Genomic DNA, 26,214 nt, shown 5'->3' on the forward strand with positions numbered 1-26,214 from the left:
CAGTTTCCAAAAAAAAATTAAAATGTGGACTCGTCAGACCACAGAACACTGTTCCACTTTGCATCAGTCCATCTTAGATGAGCTCAGGCCCAGCTAAGCCGGCGGCGTTTCTGGGTGTTGTTGATAAATGGAGTTTTAACTTGCACTTACAGATGTAGCGACAAACTAGTTACTGACCGTGGTTTTCTGAAGTGTTCCTGAGCCCATGTGGTGATATCCTTTACACACTGATGTTGGTTTTTGATGCAGTACCGCCTGAGGGATCGAAGGTCCGTGATATCATCGCTTACGTGCAGTGATTTTTCCAGATTCTTTTAACCTTTTGATGATATTACGGACCGTAGATGGTGAAATCCCTAAATTCCTTGCAATAGCTCGTTGAGAAATGTTCTTAAACTGTTGGACAATTTGCTCACACATTTGTTCACAAAGTGGTGACCCTCGCCCCATCCTTGTTTGACTGAGCATTTCATGGAAGCTGCTTTTATACCCAGTCATGGCACCCACCGTTTCCCAATTAGCCTGTTCACCTGTGGGATGTTCCAAATAAGTGTTTGATGAGCATTCCTCAACTCTCTGTCTTTTTTGCCACTTGTGCCAGCTTTTTTGAAACATGTTGCAGGCATCAAATTCCAAATGAGCTAATATTTGCAAAAAATAACAACGTTTTCTAGTTCGAACGTTAAGTATCTTGTCAGAATCAGAATAGTTTTTATTGCCATTGTTTGAGAACAGGTTCACAAACTAGGAGTTTTACTTGGTGCAATCGTGCAACATAAAACACATATAACACAGAATAGAATACCATGAGCTGTAACTGAGCTATCAGATCTTTTTATTGTTCAAGTGCCTGATGGCCGAGGGGGAAAAACTGTTCAAGTGGCGGGAGGTGTGGGTCTGGATGGACCGTAGTCTCCTGCCTGAGTGGAGAGGGGAGAATAGTTTGTGTCCAGGGTGAGAAGAGTCAGCTGTGATCCGACCCACACTCCTCCTGGTCCTGGAGGAGAACAGGTCCTGGAGGGATGGGAGCTTGCAGCCAATAACCTTCTCAGCAGCACGTACGATGCGCTGCAGTCGATGCTTGTGTGGCGCCGGAGAACCACACGGTGATGGAGGAGGTGAGGATGGACTCGATGATGGCTGAGTAGAACTGCACCAGCATCTCGGTCGGCACTTTTGCAGTCTTTGCAGTCTATTCAATTGAATATAGCTTGAAAAGGATTTGCAAATCATTTTATTCTGTTTTTATTTACGATATACACGACGTGCCAACTTCACTGGTTTTGGGGTTTGTATCTTTTTTGTCCATGACAATAAAATGTGAAATGTTTTTTACTCTGCTTCCTCGTTCTCTCCTCAAAGGCTCAGAAAAATCTACTCTAATTACTCTGCACAATTCGACATGATGTCTTCCTGAAAGTTTATTGATAAGTGACATGAAAACCTTTATTAATGTATTTATCATCTTCTGCTCAACCTTTCAGCCCATGGCCAGAGAATACCAAAATGGTGATGATTTTGGTTACATCCTGAAATTCAGGAAGGAAGAAACGACATTGTGGACTGAGGTGCGCGTTCCTTTGGTGGAGTCATCCCGCTACGTGTACTCCAACGTCACCCTGACGCCATACACGCCCTTTGAGGTGAAGATCAAAGCTTTTAACCGCAGGGGACAAGGTCCATTCAGCCAGATCGCTGTTGTCCACTCTGCTGAGGAAGGTCAGTTTATCTCAAATATTTCACGGGGTGCATTCACACCCATTATTTGTAGGTCCAGTCAAAACAAACTCTGCTCTGTTTGCTGTAGTGTGAAAGCTGACTGCACACTGCAAAAACTGAAATCTAAGTAAGATTAAATATCTCAAATAAGGGTGATATTTGCTTATTTTCTGTCTAATAAGATAATTCTTCTCACTAAGTAGATTTTATGTTAGAGTCTTTTACTTGTTTTAAGGGTTTTGGTCCTAAATGATCTCAGTAAGATATTACAGCTTGTTGCTGAGATTTGATGACCTATATTGAGTAAAATATGCTTGAAAGTAGAATATCAACTGTTGCAAAGCTGTGTCATCAACACTCACAAGTATAAAACTACTTTTTTAAAGTAATATTTTTTTATTTCAAGCATGAAAAACAAAATCATGATTTTGACACAATTGTGTCTAATAATTAAAACAGATGACAGCCAAATGGACTTTGCTGTTTTATTTTCAATGAAACAATAGAAAATACGTACTCATATAGTAGTACAGTTGGCACAGTACAGTAAACTGGCAGTTAATATTCAAACATTTAACATTTCAAACAATTTTGAACAGAAATAGTTCATGGACATTCAGATAAATTCTTCAAAATTACAATTAAAACAATTTTGGCCGGGGGCCGGGCTGTATATATGCGCACTAATTGACTGAAAGAGCATGCACTTTGCGCGATGATGTCATGTTATGGATGGAAAAATGCATTTTTAGACCATATGATTTGCCTGAGTGGCTAGGAGACCTCGAGAGTAGCAAGCGGTTGCCTTGTTGCCTTTCCATTGAGAACAATAAATTGGTTTTTAGTATAAGTTTGCTGGTTCCAAGAAATGTAATGCCGAGCGCATATCATTATGTCAAGATAATGGCACTGGCATTTACTTAATTTAAGAATATTTTTCAACATATTGAGCAAAAAGGTCTCTTTTTTTTCCTACCAAGAAAAGTGCACTTGTTATTAGTGAGAATATACTTATTTTAAGGTATTTTTGGGTTCATTGAGGTTAGCTAATTTTACTTGTTTTGGAAAGTCTTGACAAGCCAAATTGTCTTGTTCTATTGGCAGATAATTGTGCCTAGTTCAAATAAAATACCCCTAATTTTTGTATTTTCTTTTCTTGTTTTTGAACACTGACTTTTTGCAGTGCACCAACAGACCAGAACACTGAATATGATGTCAACAACTTTGGCCTAAACAGCCAACATAAAGCTGAGAGCAGATCATAAAAAAATAGGAGTTAAATGAATGCCAGAAGTGTAAATACAGTAAAACTGTTTAACATACCTGGATCTTTTCAGCAAAAGGGTCACGTGGTGCAGGTCTACAACCACACTCTTCATACATTGAAAAGAACCAACTAAATCCCACATCAATCAAGCAGAAACTCTAACCTGAAAACAACAGCATTGGAAGGAGCATGATATGACATGAAGAGAATATGAATACTTTTAGATATTTAGGGAAAGTAAATAAAAATTACCTTTATGTTTAATTATGATCATGATTTCTGGTTGTTAGGCCAGCAGAGAAGGCCTTGCTGGCCCTGACGGCACACCACTGCTGTTTAAAAGTGTCTATGTTTTTTACAATAAGGGTGATATTTGCTTATTTTCTGTCTCATACCATAATTTTTCTCACTAAGCAGATTTTATGTTAGTGTTTTACTTGTTTTAAGGGTTTTGGTCCTAAATGATCTCAGTAAGATATTACAGCTTGTTGCTGAGATTTGATGACCTATATTGAGTAAAACATGCTTGAAACTAGAATATCAACTGTTGCAAAGCTGTGTCATCAACACTCACAAGTATAAAACTACTTTTTTAAAGTAATAATTTCTTATTTCAAGCATGAAAAAAAAAAACATTTAACATGTGACATTTCAAACAATTTTGAACAGAAATAATTCATGCACATTCAGATAAATTCTTCAAAATTACAATAAAAAAAAATTTGACCGGAGGCCGGGCTATATATATGCGCACTAATTGACTGAAAGAGCACGCACTTGGTGCGATGATGTCATGTTATCGATGGAAAAATGCATTTTTAGACCATATGATTTGCCTGAGCGGCTAGGAGACCCCGAGAGTAACAAGCGGTTGCCTTTCCATTAAGAACAATAAATTAGTTTTTAGTATAAGTTTGCTGGTTTCAAGAAATGTAATGCCGAGCGCATATCATTATGTCAAGATAATGGCACCGGCATTTACTTAATTTAAGAATATTTTTCAACATATTGAGCAAAAAGGTCAAAAAAAAATTGTACCAAAAAAAGTGCACTTATTATTAGTGAGAATATACTTATTTTAAGGTGTTTTTGGGTTTAGCTAATTTTACTTGTTTTGGAAAGTCTTGACAAGCCAAATTGTCTTGTTCTATTGGCAGATAATTTTGCTTAGTTCAAATAAAATACCCCTCATTTTTTTTTTTTTTATTGTTTTTGAACACTGACTTTTTGCAGTGTAGTTACAGTACATTGATTAAAAATTGCTTGTTGGCCCGATAAATTATAGTTTGGGGGCTACTCAGTGCTATCTTGTTTACACGTACATGCAGGGAGCACATGCACCTAGACAAAAGCAGTCCTAGGGAACCTACTAACAATTTGCAGTTCTGTTGTTGTTTTGAAAGAATATACACTCAGTAATAGTCAACGTTAGCTACCCAAATTGCTGTCATTATGCACCTGGGGATAGGTTGATTAAAACCACAGGAGGGACGGATGCAATGATTACACATTGGAAAGTGAGGCCCCTTTAGTGTTTTCATGTACTCTCTTAAGTTCTTTGAAGAGAGTGATGCCCTTAGCACAGAGCGATGAGAGAGAGGTGTATGGTCAGAGAATGTTTGGGCCTATGTGTGTGTGTGTGTGTGTGTGTGTGTGTGTGTGTGTGTGTGTGTGTGTGTGTGTGTGTGTGTGTGTGTGTGTGTGTGTGTGTGTGTGTGTGTGTGTGTGTGTGTGTGTGTGTGTGTGTGTGTGTGTGTGTGTGTGTGTGTGTGTGTGTGTAACAATGGTACTATTGTATTGTTAGTGTACAGGAGCTTTTCCTGTTTTTGTTTGTATAGTATTGTTCTTGTATTATATTGTTTATGTGGAATGAGTGAGAGGGGTTGGGATATTATAAGCATTTGCTTCATCCAACCCCTTTTCAAGCCTTGCATAAATGTCTCTGCCAAAATGTAAAAAAAAAAAAAAAAGTGTGTTGTTGTACAGTGCAGGTTTGAAATAAATAATTCAATTCAATTCAATTCAAAAAATATAAAAATGTACTTATTTCTCTTTGAACAGAACCAACAGTTGGCCCTTTGAGCATCAACGTCACGGCATTGACAGCTTTCGATATCCAGGTGTCATGGGAGCCGGTCCTGCAGCCCAACACCAACGGCATCATTAGAGGATACGAGGTAATGGAAAAACTAGAAGAATTTCAAACAGCAGACAATTAGCGTCAGTTGTTTTCGAAGATGAGTAAGGATGGATGTTGTGGATTTTTTTGTAGACTTATTGTGTGTCCATTTGGCATTCCTTTAGATCCGATACTGGCGCCAGCATGAACGGGAGGCGGCGGCAGACCGAGTGCGGACAGCGGGACTCGAGACAACAGCCAGGGTGTCTGGACTTCGTCCTAGCACTCGATACCATGTTGCAGTTATGGCGTATAACAGTGCAGGCACGGGACCACCATCGCCACGCTTTACTGTGACCACCAGGAAACCACGTATGTCTACCATACTCACACGACCTACACTGGGGGAAAAAAAGTCAGTAGATTTTACAGTACAAAACTGTAAGCTGAATCGCCAGAATTGTATTGTATTACTAAAAGTGTTGTTGTGGTGGATTGTCCGAAGCTTAACCAGGCAACAAAAGTAGTTTAGTACAACAAATTTATTTACCCATTATCAGAAGTGCAGGTTGAATTGAGTTGGTCGTGCAGACAAACCACAAGTTACTCCGGAGCCAACAAGACACACACAAGCCAAAATCACCACTGAGTTCCGGTCTTCTGCCATTCATTTATATGTCTGTTGTGCGTCATCGTTCCTTATCAAATGCGTCAATGTCTTGTTTTGCTTTTCCTATCTGTTCCATAACAACTCGAATTCTGTAGACAGGTTGGCACGACTCAATATTCACTTTTGTCCCACAACTGGTCCATTCAATGGCACAAAATACAAGAGTATTGAAAATGAGCGGACATTCTTAAAAGACAAGAAATATAGGTCAAAAGGTCAGAAATTCTACTACATTGTCATGACCGGTCTTCTCCGGACATGACCTTTGTTAATTTTGTTGTTGTTCTCCTTAGATGAATGTAAAAACTCCAAAACCGGAGAAGTTGGCACGTTGTGTAAATCGTAAATAAAAACAAAGCAATGTTATCTTTGACGCCCCTGCTTATTTCAGCAAGACAATGCCAAGCCACGTGTTACAACAGCGTGGCTTCATAGTAAAAGAGTGCGGGTACTAGATTGGCCTGCCTGTAGTCCAGACCTGTCTCCCATTGAAAATGTGTGGCGCAATATGAAGACTAAAATACCACAACGGACACCCCGGACTGTTGAACAACTTAAGCTGTACATCAAGAATAGGAAAGAATTCCACCTGAAAAGCTTCAAAAATTGTTCCCCCCTCTGGCCAACATATGTAATAACAAGTGTGTGTAAGAAATTGAAATGCGGCCCCTTTGGCCACAATTTATTAAAAAATAAAATAAATATGTATATAGAGACATACTGTAATAACTTGAAGTAAATAATGAAGACTAAAAACCAATTACAACCAAAAAAACAAAAAAAAAGTAAGTAAAAATAGTCTTTTTCTCACAATGTGTCAACTTTTTTTCTCATAAAATTGGGAACAATTTCTCATATTCTTTCTGTAGTTGCAATATTTTCTCGTAAAATTATTACTTTTTTATGTAAATTATTACTTTTTAATGCAAAATGGTGACATTTGTCATATAAAATTCAGATTTGTCTCACAATATTGCCAATTTTTTTGTTCTTCTTGTAAAATAGTGACATTTTTTGAGTAAAATGATGACTTTTGTCATAATTTTGCCAAGTAAAATTCAGAATATTATTATAATATCGCCAAAACTTTAAAGTTTTTTTTATAAAATTGTGACTTTTGTCACATAAAATTACCACTCTTTTCATAAAATTGTCAAAATGTTAAGCTTTTCTTGTAAAATTGCAACTGTTATTGAGTAAAATTCCAACTTTGATCATAATATTGCACAAATGTTCAGTTTTGCTTGTAAATGTTTTACTTGTGTTGAGTAAAATTACGCTTTTATTATAATACTGCCATAATTCTAAGTTTTTCTTGTGAAATTGTGACCTTTTTCTTGTGAAATTCCAACTCATTTTTCATAACAAGCTTTTTTATATTTGCATAGTATGTATATAATATTAATGTTGTAAATACAAGTCTTTATATATCTAGAAAGGGTGGTCCTTAAGAGGTAGGCATTTTTCGGACGTCTCAAAAAGGTAACAAAGACAAGAGTGTATGTGTGTGTGCGCGCACGTGAGTGTTTTCCTTTTAAATTGGTTTAAAGCACCTTGCGTCGCATCTTGCCGAAGTATAACAAAGGTTATATAAATAATTTTTGGATTTATTGATGATATCCTATATCAATATCGGATCGGGACACCCCTAATTTTGACAGTAAAGACTGTCTATTGTTTATTGACGCTTAATTGTCGTAGTGTTGACATGATAATTAGCTAACAGCACAGTATATCTTAATTGGATTGTTAAATGAAGTTAAATATATGACATATACACTGTTTTGTTTTCCAGCTCCTAATCGTCCTCCTGGAAATGTGTCCTGGAGGACTGATGCTTCCTGGGTAATTGTGCGCTGGGACCATGTGAAGTCCCTGCACAATGAGTCTGCTATTCTGGGATACAAGGTGAGTGTTTCTGGGTGGAACGGTTCACAAAATCCACAATTTGGCTCTTATCCCGGTTTTGTGGTCCTGGTTTTTAGTTGGGTTCAGTGATTCAGTGAGTTCAGTTATGTCTCAGTCTCAGCACTTACTGCATGGCCCTCGAGACGGCAAGGTCCGGGTGGGTCAAGCGCGTAGCAGTCGTCCAGAGTCTTTCCAAGTGACTCAGAGCTGGACGTAGCGATTCCCCCTGAAGCGTCCAAAGTTTTTTTTACTTCGATTCCTATTTTCAAAACCCAGTCCACCAACTTGAAGAATTAACTGGCACAGGGGTAGCAAAGCAGCCAACTGTAGCTCCATACACTGTGTGGAGCTGCTCCCTTAAGTCTATAATTATCAATTTCGGTCACATCTGCGGTCCCTTGTAAGGTTTCTCATTGTTCCCATTTGGTTGAGTTTTTTCTCGCCCGGATGTGGGATCTGAGCCGAGGATGTCGTGGTTTGTAAAGCCCTTTGAGGCATTTGTGATTAAGGGCTATATAAATAAAATGTGATTGATTGATATATACTGTTTGAAAATAGCCCTGTAAGAAATTAATTGTACATTTTTGACCCTGCCTTTTAAAAAAAATCGCAATGGAGATTTGTTGGGAACCGGAATCGAAGCAAGAAACGAAACGCAATCCTCCAAGGTTCCCTAACCTTGAAGGAAATGTGCAGCTACTGCTAGGTGTTGCACACTGCACGTTTGGGCTGTCTTCAAATAGTCTAAACTTTGTCGTTTCGATTCGGAGGACTCTGATGGGGGGACAGGAGGCTTTTTGGTATGACGCTGTAGCTCTCCTGATCCTTTGGCGCAACTTTTACTTCCTTTAGTCAAGTTTGATGTCTTCTCAATGCTACATCAGAGCTTAGAACCTTTCTTAACTATCCAATCTCTGCGTTTTCCATTTTGTTTATCAGCACGATTTAGCCTTTTTTGTGGTGGAAAAAGTCGCTGTTTTAATCACTTTAATGAAAAACTCTATTCCTTTTCAAAGTTTCAATCAATCAAAGTTTATTTATATCACCCTTAATCACAAGTGTCTCAAAGGGCTGCACAAGCCACAACGACATCCTCGGCTCAAATCCCACATCAGGGCAAGAAAAAAATCAACCCAATGGGATACAATGAGAAACCGTGGAGGGGGACCACAGATGTGGGGACGCCCTCTGGGCGACCGGTGCAATGGACGTCGAGTGGATCTAGTTAATGGTGTGAGAGTCCAGTCCATAGTGGGGCCAGCAGGGGATCATCTTGAGTGGAGACAAGTCAGCAGCGCAGAGACATCACCAACTGATGCACAGATGAGTGGCCCTCCCGGGTCCCGACTTTGAAAAGCTAGCGATTTATCTGTGGTCACCTGATAACATCTCCATGCAGGAGAGGGGAGCAGAGCAGAAAAGAGACGGCAGATCAACTGGTCTAAAAGGGGGGTCTATTTAAAGGCTAGAGTATACAAATGAGTTTTAAGATGGGACTTAAATGCTTCTACTGAGGTAGCATCTCTAACTGTTACTGGAAGGGCATTCCAGAGTACTGGAGCCCGAATAGAAAACGGTCGATAGGCCGCCGACTTTTTTTGGGCTCTGGGAATCACTAATAAGTCGGAGTTCTTAGTTTGAACAGCTAGCGCGTCATCTGTGGTCAGGGGGCCAGAGCAGAAAAGAGATGGCAGATCAACTGGTCTAAAAGGGGGGTCTATTTAAAGGCTAGCATACAGTATACAAATGAGTTTTAAGATGGGACTTAAATGCTTCTACTTCTTTTCTGAATTTCTTTTAACTTTGAAAGAATCCCAGTGGAGCGGCCAGATCTACATCCATGTAACATTACTGACACCTAGTGATCACTCAGTATACATTTCAGCATGTCATCAGAATTTGTTTATTTCTGTCTTTAAAAAAATCAACACCACAGATTTGACTGATTGTTATCCTCCACTTTTTTACCGCTGTCGTCATAGCTCACACTGAATATTTTACTCTCGCCGTGTCTAAAACTTCAACAACACGAACGCTTCTACAACTCTTGTACCTCTAGTTCAGTGCTTCTCAAACATTTTCTGTTACGCCCCCCCCCCCCAAGGAAGAAGAAAATATTTTGTGCCACCCCACTCTCCACAGTGACTATAAATAGTGTATTTTGTCTATAAAATTGTTATAACTGTACCTCTGCATAACATTGTAAGCTTATTAAATTAAATTAAATGAAACAACCTACCAGGGTTTCCTCGTCTCCCACCTCGTTTTCCACCGTGGTTATAGTGAAGCCAAGTGTGACATACTATTCGGGTTCCATAAGCCTGTTTATAGTCCTCCACCGGTGCATGTTTTGTCCATAAGCCTGTTTATAGTCGTCCACAGATGTGTGTTTTGTCCATAAGCCTTTTTATAGTCGTCCACGGGTGCGTGGTTTGTCCGTAAGCCTGTTTATAGTCGTCCACAGATGTGTGTTTTGTCTATAAGCCTGTTTATAGTCGTCCACAGATGTGTGTTTTGTCCATAAGCCTGTTTATAGTCGTCCACAGATGTGTGTTTTGTCCATAAGCCTGTTTATAGTCCTCCACCAGTGCATGTTTTGTCTATAAGCCTGTTTATAGTCGTCCACGGGTGCATGTTTTGTCCATAAGCCTGTTTATAGTCCTCCACGGGTGTGTGTTTTGTCCATAAGCCTGTTTATAGTCGTCCACAGATGTGTGTTTTGTCCATAAGCCTTTTTATAGTCGTCCACGGGTGCGTGGTTTGTCCGTAAGCCTGTTTATAGTCGTCCACAGATGTGTGTTTTGTCCATAAGCTTGTTTATAGTCCTCCACCGTTGCATGTTTTGTCTATAAGCCTGTTTATAGTCGTCCACGGGTGCGTGTTTTGTCAATAAGCCTGTTTATAGTCCTCCACAGGTGTGTGTTTTGTCCATAAGCCTGTTTATAGTCGTCCACAGATGTGTTTTTGTCCATAAGCCTGTTTATAGTCGTCCACAGGTGTGTGTTTTGTCTATAAGCCTGTTTATAGTCATCCACGGGTGTGTGTTTTGTCTATAAGCCTGTTTATAGTCGTCCACAGATGTGTGTTTTGTCCATAAGCCTGTTTATAGTCGTCCACAGATGTATGTTTTGTCCATAAGCCTGTTTATAGTCCTCCACCGGTGCATGTTTTGTCCATAAGCCTGTTTATAGTCCTCCACCGGTGCATGTTTTGTCCATAAGCCTGTTTATAGTCCTCCACCGGTGCATGTTTTGTCCATAAGCCTGTTTATAGTCCTCCACCGGTGCATGTTTTGTCTATAAGCTGTCGTCCTGTTTTTAATATTGTTTTTAACATGGCTGTGCAGCACTTTGGAAACATTCTTGTTGTGTAAATGTGCTATATAAATAAAGTGGATTGGATTGGATTGGATAGTCCTCCGCCGGTGCATGTTTTGTCTATAAGCCTGTTTATAGTCGTCCACAGATGGGCCTGTTTATAGTCCTCCACAGGTGTGTGTTTTGTCCATAAGCCTGTTTATAGTCGTCCACAGATGTGTGTTTTGTCCATAAGCCTGTTTATAGTCCTCCACCGGTGCATGTTTTGTCTATAAGCCTGTTTATAGTCGTCCACAGGTGTGTGTTTTGTCTATAAGCCTGTTTATAGTCGTCCACGGGTGTGTGTTTTGTCCATAAGCCTGTTTATAGTCGTCCACAGATGTGTGTTTTGTCCATACGCCTGTTTATAGTCCTCCATCGGTGCATGTTATGTCCATAAGCCTGTTTATATTCGTCCACGGGTGCGTGTTTTGTCCATAAGCCTGTTTATAGCCGTCCACGGGTGCGTGTTTTGTCTATAAGCCTGTTTTATATTTGTCCACGGGTGCGTGTTTCGTCCATAAGCCTGTTTTATATTTGTTCGCGGGTGTGTGTTTTGTCCATAAGCCTGTTTATAGTCCTCCACCGGTGCATGTTTTGTCTATAAGCCTGTTTATAGTCGTCCACTGGTGTGTGTTTTGTCTATAAGCCTGTTTATAGTCGTCCACGGGTGTGTGTTTTGTCCATAAGCCTGTTTATAGTCGTCCACAGATGTGTGTTTTGTCCATACGCCTGTTTATAGTCCTCCATCGGTGCATGTTATGTCCATAAGCCTGTTTATATTCGTCCACGGGTGCGTGTTTTGTCCATAAGCCTGTTTTATATTTGTCCACGGGTGCGTGTTTTGTCCATAAGCCTGTTTATAGCCGTCCACGGGTGCGTGTTTTGTCCATAAGCCTGTTTTATATTTGTCCACGGGTGCGTGTTTCGTTCATAAGCCTGTTTTATATTTGTCCACGGGTGCGTGTTTTGTCCATAAGCCTGTAGTCAACAACCCAGGTGTCTTTGAAAAGAGCGTCTTTCACTGCGCTGGTCTGGCTGGGGCGTTTCCGGCGTGACGTAAGGACCGCACAAACCGTACAATTAACAGTACTGACCCGCGTGTAAGGCAATATGTTTGTATTTCTTACATCCGTTTTTGGACGCCATAGCGGACGAAATCTTCAAAAGTGTTGGCTTTAGACAGGCAGTGCAGAAAGATGCTGAGGAACATCCTATTCTGGTAAGACAAAAAAACACCCCACCCCATTATTTAAAAAGGGCTGCTCTAGTTGCACGCACAATGCGCACACATGTGATCAGATCTACACGTACACGCTCCAAACTTCTTAGTAAGACAGAGAAAAATAAGCAAATAATCCGAGCAACACTGGAGTTGGGCATGGTTTGGATTCAAGCGATACTGGTTCCGATTCCAATTCTTCATTTGGATTCCGGTCCTAATGATTCTTGATTACGTTTCGTTTGATATGACACTACAAACATATAAGCTTTGGAAGTACTTTAAATGCACGCTTAATAAGAATTAATTACTCCAATTGCATCATAATGACACATTTTTGCTGGGGAATATAATAATTGTATAATTAGCTAATTATTAAAAATAATTATTAACCACCCTCATTTAGATTACATTTTAGTGAGCAATAAAAAAAAAACAGAAAGCAAAGTTCAAATGAATACAATAAGCTTTTGTCTTGTCGGAGAGTTGCTAATCTGCTTCTTGACTGCTGAGGTGACCTAACTGAAAGCCAGGCTTTGATGTCGTGCAGGCAGTCAATGAGACGTTGGACCGTGTTGTTTTGTGCCATGGTAAAATTGATCTGGCAGTCATCGGCATAAAAATGAAATGCAATACCGTGCTTCCTGAAAACAGAACCAAGAGGGAGAAGGTAAAGCGCAAATAAAAGAGGGCCAAGGATTGACCCCTGGGAGACCCCATGTGGAAGAGGAGCTGTGGAAGACACAAAGCTGTCCATTTTTACACTATAACTCCTGTCAGTCAGGTACGACTGGAGCCAGTTGAGGGTGGCGCCCTTAATGCCCACACAGTTCTCAAGATTAAAGTGGCGTGGTCGACAGTGTCGAACGCAGCAGACAGATCTAAAAGCATATTTACCAGAATCTGTTGACAGGAAGATATCGTTAGATACTTTTAGAAGTGCTGACTCTGTGCTGTGGAGGGCTTTGAAACCGGACTGGAACAGCTCAGTGATGCCATTATCTTCTAAGAAGGGCAACGACTGACTGTAGACAACCTTTCTGTAATATTTTGGAAATGTATGGAAGAGGGGTAGCTAACATAGAAGGTGTCAGGTAATAGACCATACTTGCCAACCCTCCCGATTTTTCCAGGAGTCTCCCGAATTTCAGTGCCCCTCTCGAAAATCTCCCGAGGCAACCATTCTCCCAAATTTCTCCCGATTTTCACCCGGACAACAATATTAAGGGTGTGCCGTGATGGCACTGCCTTTAGCGTCCTCTATACCTGTCGTCGCGTCCGCTTTTTCACCATACAAACAGCGTGCCGGCCCAGTCACATGTATAATGCGGCTTCTGCAGACACACGTAAGTGATTGCAAGACATACTTGATCAACAACCATACAGGTCACACTGAGAGTGCCGTATAAACAACTTTAACACTGTTACAAATATGCGCCACACTGTGAACCCACACCAAACAAGAATGACAAACACATTTCGGGGGAACATCCGCACCATAACACAACATAAACACAACAGAACAAATACCCAGAATCCCTTGCAGCCCTAACTCTTCCTCGCTACAATATACACCCCCGCTACCACCAAACCCCGTCCACCTCAAACCCCCCCAATCTCCCGAATTCGGAGGTCTCAAGGTTGGCAAGTATGTAATAGACAGATATCATCTATTGCTGTATGGCGAGTGATTATACAGCTGGATGGAGTGCGGAATGAAGGAGTTCTTGAATCGAACACTGTGGGAATGAAGCTGAAGGAGCCTTTTGGAGTATGAACTCCACCGTCCCTCAATTGTCTGGTGGAGTGGGTGGGCAGGATTTTCCATGATGGCGAGCAGTTTGTCCAGTGTCCTCCTGTCCCTCACTGACACAAACGCCTCCAACTGCGTGCCGATAGTTTGGCCGGCTTTCCGGATCAGTTTGTCAATCCGGTTTAAGTCTCTTTTGCTGGTGCTGCTCCCCCAACAAACCACTGCAAAGTACAGTGCACTGGCCACAACAGACTGATAAAAGATCTCCCAACAGCTTGATGCACACATTAAAGGACCTAAGCTTCCTCAGGAAAAAGAGTCTGCTCAAATAGTGCTGACTGTTTTGTTCAAGATCCTTTCTTTAGTTTCCCTGCAGTTGTTACGTAAAGTAAGTTAGAACGAACGTGCAAACACCAACACACTGTTGTGTAAATGTTTAAGGGTGCAGTACAAGCACTACACACCTCGCTCAAGTCAACTTTGAAGTATGTGCTGATGTTAGAAACGTGTTTGACGTGTTTTTGAAAGAATGCATTATTGTTATCGTTATCACATATCCACACTCCAGTGATCGTTTCATTACACTTTAAATGCATTGTACTTCATCACCACGAAATTACATATTGTAACACGAAAGTGCAAATACATGATAAAATATTATTATTTATGGGGACAAAACAAGTTTAAAGGTGAATGTTTTTCATGATGGCAGATTCTGTACAAGCATGACAGTCAGACGGTTCTGAAGGTAGTGGACAAGACGAAGACATCAGTGAACCTGCCGCTGCCCAAAGACGACCAATACGTGGTGCTGGAGGTGCGCTCCTGGGGTGAAGGTGGCGACGGGCCTGCGCATGAGATTATTGTTTCTCGCGACTCAGGTGAGTCACCACTAGGGATGATGTTTGATAAGAAATTATCGAGTTCGAGCCTATTATCGAATCCTCTTATCGAACCGATTCCTTATCGATTCTCTTTTCAAGTCCAGATAGGTTGTTGTATATGAAAAAAAACACACAATATTTGGTTTAACAAAAGCTCACTTTTATTATTCATCCATCCATCCATTTTCTACCGCTTATTCCCTTCGGGGTCGCGGGGGACGCTGGAGCCTATCTCAGCTACAATCGGGCGGAAGGCGGGGTACACCCTGGACAAGTCTCCACCTCATCGCAGCACTTTTATTATATAAGAAAAAAATAAAATCTAATAAATAAATAAATATTGTGCAGCCCTTTGAGACACTTGTGATTTAGGGCTATATAAATAAACATTGATTGATTGATTGATATTGACTGTTACCCCCCTAAAGAAATAAAATAAAATAAATAAATATTGACTGTTGTTACCCAAAGTATATTGAGTGGGATTTTTCAGAAAAACAAATATATACAGTAACACAAAAACAACCTGTCTCTGTGATCACTATAGGTGTATAAATAATAATACAGTGTTAAATAAAATCAGTCCCTTGGGCACAAAACTGAAAATAATACAGCTCTCCAAAAAGTGCACTTCTGCTGCTATTTGACATAACTGTTTGTTATGATGCTTTGACATTTTTGCGCTTTATTTCTTTATTGAAAGAAAACTCTATGAAGAGAAAAGTTGTTTGCAAATGTGGTTACAATGCTAAAAAATTAAAAGTTAAAGCTAAAAAAAGAAATACACTTCATTGAGTTAAAATCTTTCTTTATAGGGGGAAAGATGTGATGTTATGAGCTACGGAAAATAACAACTACACTACCCAGCATGCAACTGGAGTGATGAGCATGCGCGGTAGCCCCGAAAAGTGTTGTTGCATGTCGCCAACCAGCAGCTAAGAATGAGGTTATGAGCACGCTGTGAAAGTAAACGTCAAGAATTCAGCCAACACGCCTCGTCTGCATTATTTAGAATCAGACAGACAACACATATACAGTGTGATTTTGTTTTGTTTACAAGGAAAGAAAAACAAAAGTTAAAAAAGGGAGATGTCATATATGTTGTATATATAGAACGTTGCGACAGCTGGCGTAAAGGAGGTGCGTTGCTAGCCTGGTTGCTATGTTTCCGGTTGGTCGTAAAAGTGTTCGTCATGTGTTTGTACCCTGCTCAATTCTCTCAGTAAAGTTATTCATTGGATTATACCTTTTGTTTTTAACTTTATTACACCTTGGAGCGCTTTTTCCAGGTCCATTGTTTTTCCTGCTTTCGCTATCTGCGCCTAATGACTGAGCTACGTGACGTCATTTCTTGTGATGTCACACGGGGCATTTCTGGTCGGGACGGGATTCCAGGGATTTGAATAAAGAACCAACTCTTTTTCTTTACTATAGTGGTCTCGATAACGGGTACCGGTTCTCAAAAAGGGATTCGAGTCCGAGGACTCGGTTCTTTTCTTATCGAACAACCGGGAAAACCGGTTTCGAGTGTCATCCCTAGTCACCACCATCGTCACAACCAAAGTGCTATGTTGTAGCCTACAAAAAAGGTTTTTGTCTTGTTTTCTGCATAGTTGCACACTTCCTGGGCTTGTGGTAGCGGATCTACGCTCTCACTCACAAATACTTTTGTGACTGCATGTATTTGGTTAGAGAATAAATACACCGCTCTTTCACTTTTAATTAGAAATTTGCTAAATCAAGGGTGCCCATTAGGTTGATCACTAGCTACCGGCGGATGGCGGAGGGTGTGTTAGTCCATCGCCAGCCAGGCATTAAAAAAATAGACCTAAAAATTAGCGCTCATCATTTAAACTATCCGAGGATCTTGTGGAATGACGCTGGCTGTTGCGAACTCAGTATTAAGAAAAAAGCAACCGACGGGAAGGCGAGAAACATGTTTTATTTCAACAGACTCCCGTGCCGTATCTGTTGTCAAAACCCTAAAGACCGACCGCACAGTTCCTTTCTTCACAATAAAAGTGTCGCTCCATCCTGCCTGCGCTAACAAAATAAGAGTCTCAGAAAGCTTGCGCACACAAGCTAGCAAGCCACAGATTTTGCCGTCAATGTATTTCTTGTAAAGTGTAGAAAAAGAAGTATGGAATAAGATGGCAAAAACCAACCACTTTCATGTGGTATTTGGACGGAAAGGAGGACTTTTTTTCTCCTCCACAATGTAAATTCGAAAATGTGGAAGTTATCAGCATTATTGCGAATCCTGTCCAATTCCAATCAATGCAAGTCATCAGAATCAGGTAATACACCAACTTCTGTTCTTGTTTTAAAAATTAATGGATGACAAGTGGCTGGCAGCTAATCATGCGTCTCCATACGCAGTGTATAATATAGTAATAATCACCTCCATTACTGGAAATAAACTGCATGTCTTAGTATCTTAGATATCATTACCACTGGAGGACAAACCTAAACATGTCACCAGTGATAGGCAAGCTACTTGGAAAATGTAGTAAGCTAAGTGTCAGGTTCAAGCACCGAACTATCTATTAAACAGGACCTGAAGCAAGGAATCAAAGAGAGACAGAATTCAATTTAGCTCATGAGGAGAGTGCGTGGACCGGCACCCTCGCACAGTGTCACCCCACGCTCTGAGGAAAAAGTTCCAGCGCCTCCCCATTTATTTGGGCATTCCCTGATGACATAGCTGAAGCTGCTTCTAAGGGGAGGGGTCACATTATGCAGCAGCCCAGCACTGGGTCATAAACAGTCAAAACAAAATGTGCTTGGAGCGGTGTCGAGTTCACCCCCTCTCTGCTCGTCCGCCTTATTTTCTTGGAGACTTCGGGTCCTGATACGGCCCCTCCCGTGGCTGTCCAGATCTGAAAAACAGACACTTCTACGGCGAGGCGCACACAGTGGAGATTTACAAGCTGTCCGCCTTTGCTTGATAAGAACAAGGACAGCTATGTGAGCACAAGTAGATAGTAACCAGGGCCACCGGTCTTCATGCAGAGCAACCTGAACTGCAAGCAAACAAGTTGTGTGATAACTTATATACAATTATTCTGACACTAAGCTGCAAGTTACTCTCGATTAAATGTAGCTAATCTACAGGGGAAGCTATCCCCAGAGAATTGTAACAAGCTACACGACAAATGTAGCTTGCGACATTAAAGCTACTTCATGTAAATATATAACTTAATGTACAACTTCTCACCAAACAAGAGAAACATGCTCAGTTTGAATGTTTATTATACAAACCCCGTTTCCATATGAGTTGGGAAATTGTGTTAGATGTAAATATAAACGGAATACAATGATTTGCAAATCATTTTCAACCCATATTCAGTTGAATATGCTACAAAGACAACAATTTGTATGTTTTAACTGTTCCTCATGTACGGACTGAATTTGGCAAAAGAGCTTTTGGCATTGCTGCCCCTATGGCATGGAATGAATTGCAGACGAAACTGAAACTTACAGAACTACTTCCGTTCTGTCCTGAGGGACAAACAGCGAGAGACGTTTGCACAGTGCCTGTGTTTTTAAAGATGTAAATCTCTGTTGTTTTACACTTCTCTTATGTATTTTAAAATGTATGTCTTAATGTATTTATTTTGAAACTGCTCTGTGACATGTGCTGTTGACCTCTTGGCCAGGTCACCCTTGTGAAAGAGATCTTGATCTCAATGGGTTTTCTTATCTGGTTAAATAAAGGTTCTAATATTTGATGTTCAAACTGATAAACATTTTTTTTTTTTTGTGCAAATAATCATTAACTTTAGAATTTGATGCCAGCAACACGTGACAAAGAAGTTGGGAAAGGTGGCAATAAATACTGATAAAGTTGAGGAATGCTCATCAAACACTTATTTGGAACATCCCACAGGTGAACAGGCAAATTGGGAACAGGTGGGTGCCTTGATTGGGTATAAAAGTAGATTCCATGAAATGCTCAGTCATTCACAAACAAGGATGGGGCGAGGGTCACCACTTTGTCAACAAATGCGTGAGCAAATTGTTAAACAGTTTAAGAAAAACCTTTCTCAACCAGCTATTGCAAGGAATTTAGGGATTTTACCATCTACGGTCAGTAATATTATCAAAGGGTTCAGAGAATCTGGAGAAATCACTGCACGTAAGCAACTAAGCCCGTGACCTTCGATCCCTCAGGCTGTACTGCATCAACAAGCGACATCGGTTTGTAAAGGATATCACCACATGGGCTCAGGAACACTTCAGAAACCCACTGTCAGTAACTACAGTTGGTCGCTACATCTGTAAGTGCAAGTTAAAACTCTCCTATGCAAGGCGAAAACCGTTTATCAACAACACCCAGAAACGCAGCCGTCTTCGCTGGGCCCGAGCTCCTCTAAGATGGACTGATGCAAAGTGGAAAAGTGTTCTGTGGTCTGACGAGTCCACATTTTAAATTGTTTTTGGAAACTGTGGACGTCGCATCCTCCGGAACAAAGAGGAAAAGAACCATCCGGATTGTTATAGACGCAAAGTTGAAAAGCCAGCATCTGTGATGGTATGGGGGTGTATTAGTTCCCAAGACAAGGGTAACTTACACATCTGTGAAGGCACCATTAATGCTGAAAGGTACATACAGGTTTTGGAGCAACAAATGTTGCCATCCAAGCAACGTTACCATGGACGCCCCTGCTTATTTCAGCAAGACATTGCCAAGCCACGTGTTATATCAACGTGACTTCATAGTAAAAGAGTGCAGGTACTAGACTGGCCTGCCTGTAGTCCAGACCTGTATCCCATTGAAAATGTGTGGTGCATTATGAAGCCTAAAATACCACAACGGAGACCCCCGGACTGTTGAACAACTTAAGCTGTACATCAAGCAAGAATGGGAAAGAATTCCACCTGAGAATCTTAAAAAATGTGTCTCCTCAGTTCCCAAACGTTTACTGAGTGTTGTTAAAAGGAAAGGCCATGTAACACAGTGGTGAACATGCCCTTTCCTAACTACTTTGGCACGTGTTGCAGCCATGAAATTCTAAGTTAATTATTATTTGCAAAAAATAAATAAAGTTTATGAGTTTGAACATCAAATATCTTGTCTTTGTAGTGCATTCAATTGAATATGGGTTGAAAAGGATTTGCAAATCATTGTATTCCGTTTATATTTACATCTAACACAATTTCCCAACTCATATGGAAACGGGGTTTGTAATAAACACAATCTAGAACAGACCTGGGCATTCTGCGGCCCACGGGCTGCATCCGGCCCTTTGTGCGTCCCTGTCCGGCCCGCGTGAGGCCAATTATAAATTACAAAATACATTTTAAAAAGTATCTATGTCGAGTGTGCAATACAACGGTGCTGCTTTTGTTTTGAAAATCGTTATTTGTATTACTTCCGTGTGGACGTATGCGTGTGCATGATTGTGAGTGAATGTGAACAGCTGCAATCATTAATTACAAAATAAAGTTGAAAAAACATCTATGTCGTGCGTGCAATACAACTGTGCTGCTTTTATTTTGAAAAGTATCATTTATGAGTGTGTGTCCGTGTGTAACCTGCGAGTGAAGGTGCACATGCAGCGACAAGCGATGCACGGTTTACACCCGAGACGCTAAAAAGAGAAAAGTTGATGAAGAATGGCGTGTTTTCAACAAGACATGGACTGCAAAGCAACGTTCCCTCTAAGGTGCGTGCCTGCGCAATTGCGCACTGCTCAAGCGTCTGCTGCGCGCATCAAATATATGCCGCGCACCAAATCAAATCCCATCTGAATTCTAAACAAAAAAAACATATTTATTCTATGTAATTTTGCAATGCAACTTTGAGTGACAGTGACAACAAGCGGCCCTAACGGTGTTCGTCAACACCGTTCAATTGAACACCGTTCAATTATTGTAACGTCTATCGAGATGCTTCGAGGACAGGAATTATATCGATCACTTTATTGAGCAAAACTGTTTATATTCGGACATAACCACACCAAAAACATTAGTAAAACAATTCTATCTCGAAAAACTAGTCATTTTCTGCCGTACAAACCAGGCCAAAACCAACTTGTCATCTGTCACCAACACACATAGCACTAAACCACTGGTGCGTTTATGGCCACACAAAAAGTCGGACAACTCAAACACCACAAAAAGTTACACTATGACTCCTCAGTCATACGTGTGCTTATTTTACTGTCATTTATTATTAATGTTAATTTATTTATATTAGTCATGGAATGCTGTTACACACACTATGTTGAAGTATTACTATTATTATTAATTATTATTATTATTATTATTATTTATCTTACGGTATATATCAAAAATAATATTGAGCAAAATTTAATTGAAATATTGTCGATGTGGCCCTCCAGCAGTGCTCGGGTTGCTCATGCGGCCCCCGGTAAAAATTAATTGCCCACCCCTGATCTAGAAACATGCCCTCTGTCTGCCTCTGTCCGGCTTTTTAACTTTTCTTTTAAGTTGCGTACCATGTACAAAATGAGGGAAAAAACACAGGAAACTAATTCGATAACAGGCCGTGAAACAATAATAATAATAATAATAATAATAATAATAATAGAGACTTTTCACCACAAGAAAAATTACCAATTTAACAGAAGCCACAGTGGCAGAAATAACAATAACCTGGCCAAAGGAAAAGTACAAAACATTTGTCACACAACTCACTACACGGGTCTAAAAGTAGCTAAGCTGTGGAAATTGATACTCGTTCACAAAGTAGCGAAGGTACTGCCAAACTTCTGGGAAATGTAGCTACCGAGCTACAGCAGAAAGTAAGCAGATATTAACATGAAATGAACAAGTTCATTAATAAGCGTTAGAGAGAGGATGATATAACAACAACTGTTGGTGTGTCAGCATTGTCACAGTCAGTACCAGCTAAGCCAGCGGCAAAAGAGCCAAAATTTTAAACGTTATTGAGTCTGTTTAGCTTATCAGAGAGCTAGCTCCCGCAGCTAGTGGGTCCATGACGATGACTTCTGTTTTGGTTGATCAGCCGTTTTACTGCCTTGTTACAGACACCGTTTGGAAACATTTAAGGTATTGGTTCTTAACCTGGGTTCGATCGAACCCTAGGGGTTCGGTGAGTCGGCCTCAGGGGTTCGGCGGAGCGACTCATAATGTAAATAAAAACTTCTTCCTATCGGCGTATTATGGATACCCCCAAAGCATGTTCCCTCTAATTTTCCATCTGATTTGCAGGTGTGTCATTTGTTGTGAGTTCATGCACTGTGTTGGTTTTGTTCTTTGAACAAGGTGATGTTCATGCACGGTTCATTTTGTGCACCAGTAAAAAAACATATAACTTTGTCTTGAATTTGAAAAAAAAAACAACATTTTATTTTTCACTAAAGAAGGGTTCGGTGGATGCACATATGAAACTGGTGGGGTTCGGTACCTCCAACAGGGTTAAGAACCACTGATTTAAGGTATGTAAGTAAACATTTACAAAATATTTCAGTGTAAATAACTCATCTCACAACGTATATGTCTGCGGCTAATATATGGAAACTACCTTTTTCCTTCTAAAATTTAGTGGGTGCGGCTTGTCAGAGCTTGGTCCGCAGCCAGTAAGTCAGATTCGTTTCCAGTGAATGTTGGACGCCGCCAAGGCTGCCCTTTGTCACCAATCCTGTTCAAAACTTTTATGGACAGAATTTCTAGGCGCAGTCAGGGCATTGAGGGCATGCAGGATTAGGTCTCTGCTTTTTGCAGATGATGTGGTCCTGCTGGCTTCATCTGACCGGGAATCTTCCGCTCTCACTGGATCTGTTCGCAGCCGAGTGTGAAGCGACTGGGATGGTGACATGGCATGGTTCTCGTCCGGAAAAGGGTGGAGTTCCATCTCCGGGTTGGGGAGGAGATCTTGCCCCAAGTGGAGGAGTTCACGTACCTCGGGGTCTTGTTGACGAGTGGGGGAAGAGTGGATCGTGAGATCGACAGGCGGATTGGTGCGGCGTCTTCAGGAATGCGGACGCTGTATCGATCCGTTGTGGTGAAGAAGGAGCTGAGCCGGAAGGCAAAGCTCTCAATTTACCGGTCGATCTACATTCCCATCCTCACCTATGGTCATGAGCTTTGGGTTATGATCGAAAGAACAAGATCACGGGTACAAGCGGTCGAAATTAGTTTCCTCCGTCGGGTGGCGGGTCTCTCCCTTAGAGATAGGGTGAGAAGTTCTGTCATTCGGGAGGAGCCAGATGAGGTGGTTCGGGCATTCGGTCAGGATGTCCTACGGACGCCTCCCTAGGGAGGTGTTTAGGGCACGTCCGACCGGTAGGAGGCCATGGGGAAGACCCAGGACATGTTGGGGAGACTATGTCTCACGGCTGGCCTGGCAACGCCTCGGGATTTCCCGGGAGGAGCTGGATGAAGTGGCTGGGGAGAAGAAGTCTCTGCTTAGGCTGCTTCCCCTGCGACCCGACCCTCGGATAAGAGGAAGAGGAATGGATTGATGGCTTTCATACCAAAAAATATGGTATTGAATACTAAAGTGAAGACAACAAATCATACCCATGGAGGAAGCGAAGCATGTGTTGATGTTGATGAGTCATCGATTACCAAGCATTCTTCCATCCCTTCCATACTGTTAACACAAATCCTACAGCAAAAGTACTCACAAAAGTGGAGATGTTGTCAAAGTGAGGTGATACACCAGAATGAGTAGTTATGTTGTTGTGTGTGTTATTGATTTCTGCTTTTTTTTATATTATTATAGAGGTTTATTTGAAATAGGGACAGATACAAAAACATAGACATCTGAAACAGTTATCTGATGCATGCATCACAGTGTTTGTAGCCAAAGCTAATTTATAACATTTGTCCCCAACAACAACAACAACACAGATCCAACATCATTAAAATAGGAAAATAAAAAATAGAATGAGTTGATAATAATGATAATAGTAATAACACAGACAAAGTGCAAACTAGATAAAAGCCAATAATAATAATAATAACACAGACAAAGTGCAGACTAGATAAAAACCAATTAGTAAAAATGAGTAAAAACTAAACATGGGAACACGATTGTTGCTCAACTAGCCATAATTTTGTTTGTTTTTTGAAAGTGACAAGTTTGTGGTGTGTTTTTCAGGAACGGGCATGATGGTGCAGAGCAAGGCAGTAGCGTGCAGTTGTTCAATCCTCACTTCTGCCATTCTTTTACTGTCAGTACTGTGACGTCAGATTTTTGGACTTTTTTCTTTGCTGAGTTGACACTTTTTGAGTGGCTTTTGGCAGCTGGCAAAGTTTTCTTCGAGGATACTAAAGAAAACAGTCTTTTTTTTTTAAAGGGGAAAATGCATTTGTCAACACATTTTACTTTTGTATTTGGTTGATTGTATGAGACACATGACATGTGACTTCCAGCCTCAGTATTTACAGTGTACATAGCATTTGGAGAAGAAAAACGTTACAGTAGTCACAATTAATTTAATTTATTCATCTTACATTTACACAAAATATACACCTGACCATTTAGGAATGGTAATGATTAAATACAGATTCATTGATAAGTACAGTATTATCCTAATTGTTGCTATTGGGGTGAAGTATGACACTGATTTATTGGTTCTGATATGCCGTCATAGACATAAATGCAGTCAACAAAAAGTTTAATAACCTAAACAAACACTTGGAAAAGTCAACATCAAACACACTAAAGCAGGCCTGGGCAATTATTTTACTCGGGGGGGGCAGATTTAGATAAAAAAGTGTGCCTGGGGGCCGGTATATCTATTTTTAGGAACACTAATACAAAACCTCACAATAATGATTGAAAGCTAAAAACGTTATGACAGACCGCCTTAAAAAACAGAATGGAATTTGAATTTTTTTTTACTGAATGAGACCCAGAATGTGCATGAAAATAAAGAATGTAGGATTTACATTATTAACTATGAATGATAAAACACTGAATATTGACAACATATTTTACAATCAACCGAAACGCAACCAAAATGCAACAAACATAGTGGGGGAAAAAAACACCTACAATCTGAGATATCTCATAGTGACCATAGTAAGTAATTATATGACCATAGTAAGTAATTAGATGACCATAGTAACTAATTAGATGACCATAGTAACTAGTATATCATGCAGATTCCAAGCATTGAAAGAGTTAGTATAGTTGAAGACTTCCGGTCATTAGAAAACATGACTGCACATCATAATGGCAGCTACACTTTCCATCTTAAACATCTAAAACAATTATTTGGGAATGTCCGGCGGGCCAGATTGAAAAGCTCAATGGGCCGCAGGTGGCCCCCGGGCCTTAATTTGCCCAGGGCTGCACTAAAGCAACAAGTAAAGTTTTCAAAGTATACAAACATTGTTGCTCTACGAGGATTTTGAGAATGAAATATTATTCATTGTATGCTCAGTAATTACTTCAACAAAAATTATAATTCATAACTTTATATTTTATATTATTTATAATTTACATAATGTACTGATAACAATGATCGTTTTAACAACTATAACATCTTTATTGACTCAATTTACTAATTACAATATTAATAATTCTTATTATTATTATTGACATTTACTAATAATGGTTATAATTTTAACAATTATATTTTATTGACACTATTTACTAATAATTATAATTTTAACATAGCATGATTACTGACATTATTTACTCACAATTATAAGTTTAGAAATTATAGCGTGTTTATTGACACTGTTAACCAATGACTTTTATGACTTCATTATTGATACTATCTACTAATAACAATTATTATTTTAACATTTATGACATGATAACAGTATTTACCCATAACAGTTATAACTATAAAAAGGATTTTAAAACATAATTTTAACGATTAAAGCTTGATTATACATATAAAATACTAATTGGAAGGGTCTTGTTTTTGAGAAATAGAGAAAATATTCCTGTGTTATGTAATATTGCTGACTAGTAATACTAGTGACTATGTACAGTCTGGGTCAAAAGTTTACATACACTTGTAAAGAACATAATGTCATGGCTGTGTTGAGTTTCCAATCATTTCTACAACTCTTATTTTTTAGTGATAGAGTGATTGGAGCACATACTTGTTGGTCACAAAAAACATTCATGAAGTTTGGTTCTTTTATGAATTTATCTACTGAAAATGTGACCAAATCTGCTGGGTCAAAAGTATACATACAGCAACATACATGATCAAAGAAGGAAGCCTTTGCTCCAGAAGCGACACCTTAAGGCTCGTCTAAAGTTTGCTGCTGAACACATGGACAAAGATAAGACCTTCTGGAGGAAACAAAAATTGAGCTGTTTGGCCACAATACCCAGCAATATGTTTGGAGGAGAAA

The 26,214-nt window shown here is 40.1% G+C and overlaps 1 protein-coding gene across 2 annotated transcripts in view; it reads left to right on the forward strand.

Moving 5' to 3' along the window:
* The window catches only part of cntn2 (contactin 2), a 72,020-nt gene extending 46,175 nt beyond the window's left edge, over nt 1-25,845 (forward strand). The window contains exons 18-23 of one of the 2 annotated variants that reach the window (XM_062037613.1): nt 1,485-1,719; nt 5,048-5,163; nt 5,291-5,477; nt 7,571-7,683; nt 14,727-14,895; nt 23,993-25,845. In XM_062037613.1, coding sequence (XP_061893597.1) covers nt 1,485-1,719; nt 5,048-5,163; nt 5,291-5,477; nt 7,571-7,683; nt 14,727-14,895; nt 23,993-24,078 — 906 coding nt within the window. In that variant the 3' untranslated portion in view covers nt 24,079-25,845. Of the gene's footprint in view, nt 1-1,484; nt 1,720-5,047; nt 5,164-5,290; nt 5,478-7,570; nt 7,684-14,726; nt 14,896-15,713; nt 15,866-23,992 lie in introns of those variants that run through there. The other variant, XM_062037614.1, reaches the window with a different exon arrangement.
* The last annotated feature ends 369 nt before the right edge of the window (nt 25,846-26,214 follow it).

Source organism: Entelurus aequoreus, linkage group LG26, assembly GCF_033978785.1.
Source record: "Entelurus aequoreus isolate RoL-2023_Sb linkage group LG26, RoL_Eaeq_v1.1, whole genome shotgun sequence".
NCBI lineage: Eukaryota > Metazoa > Chordata > Actinopteri > Syngnathiformes > Syngnathidae > Entelurus > Entelurus aequoreus.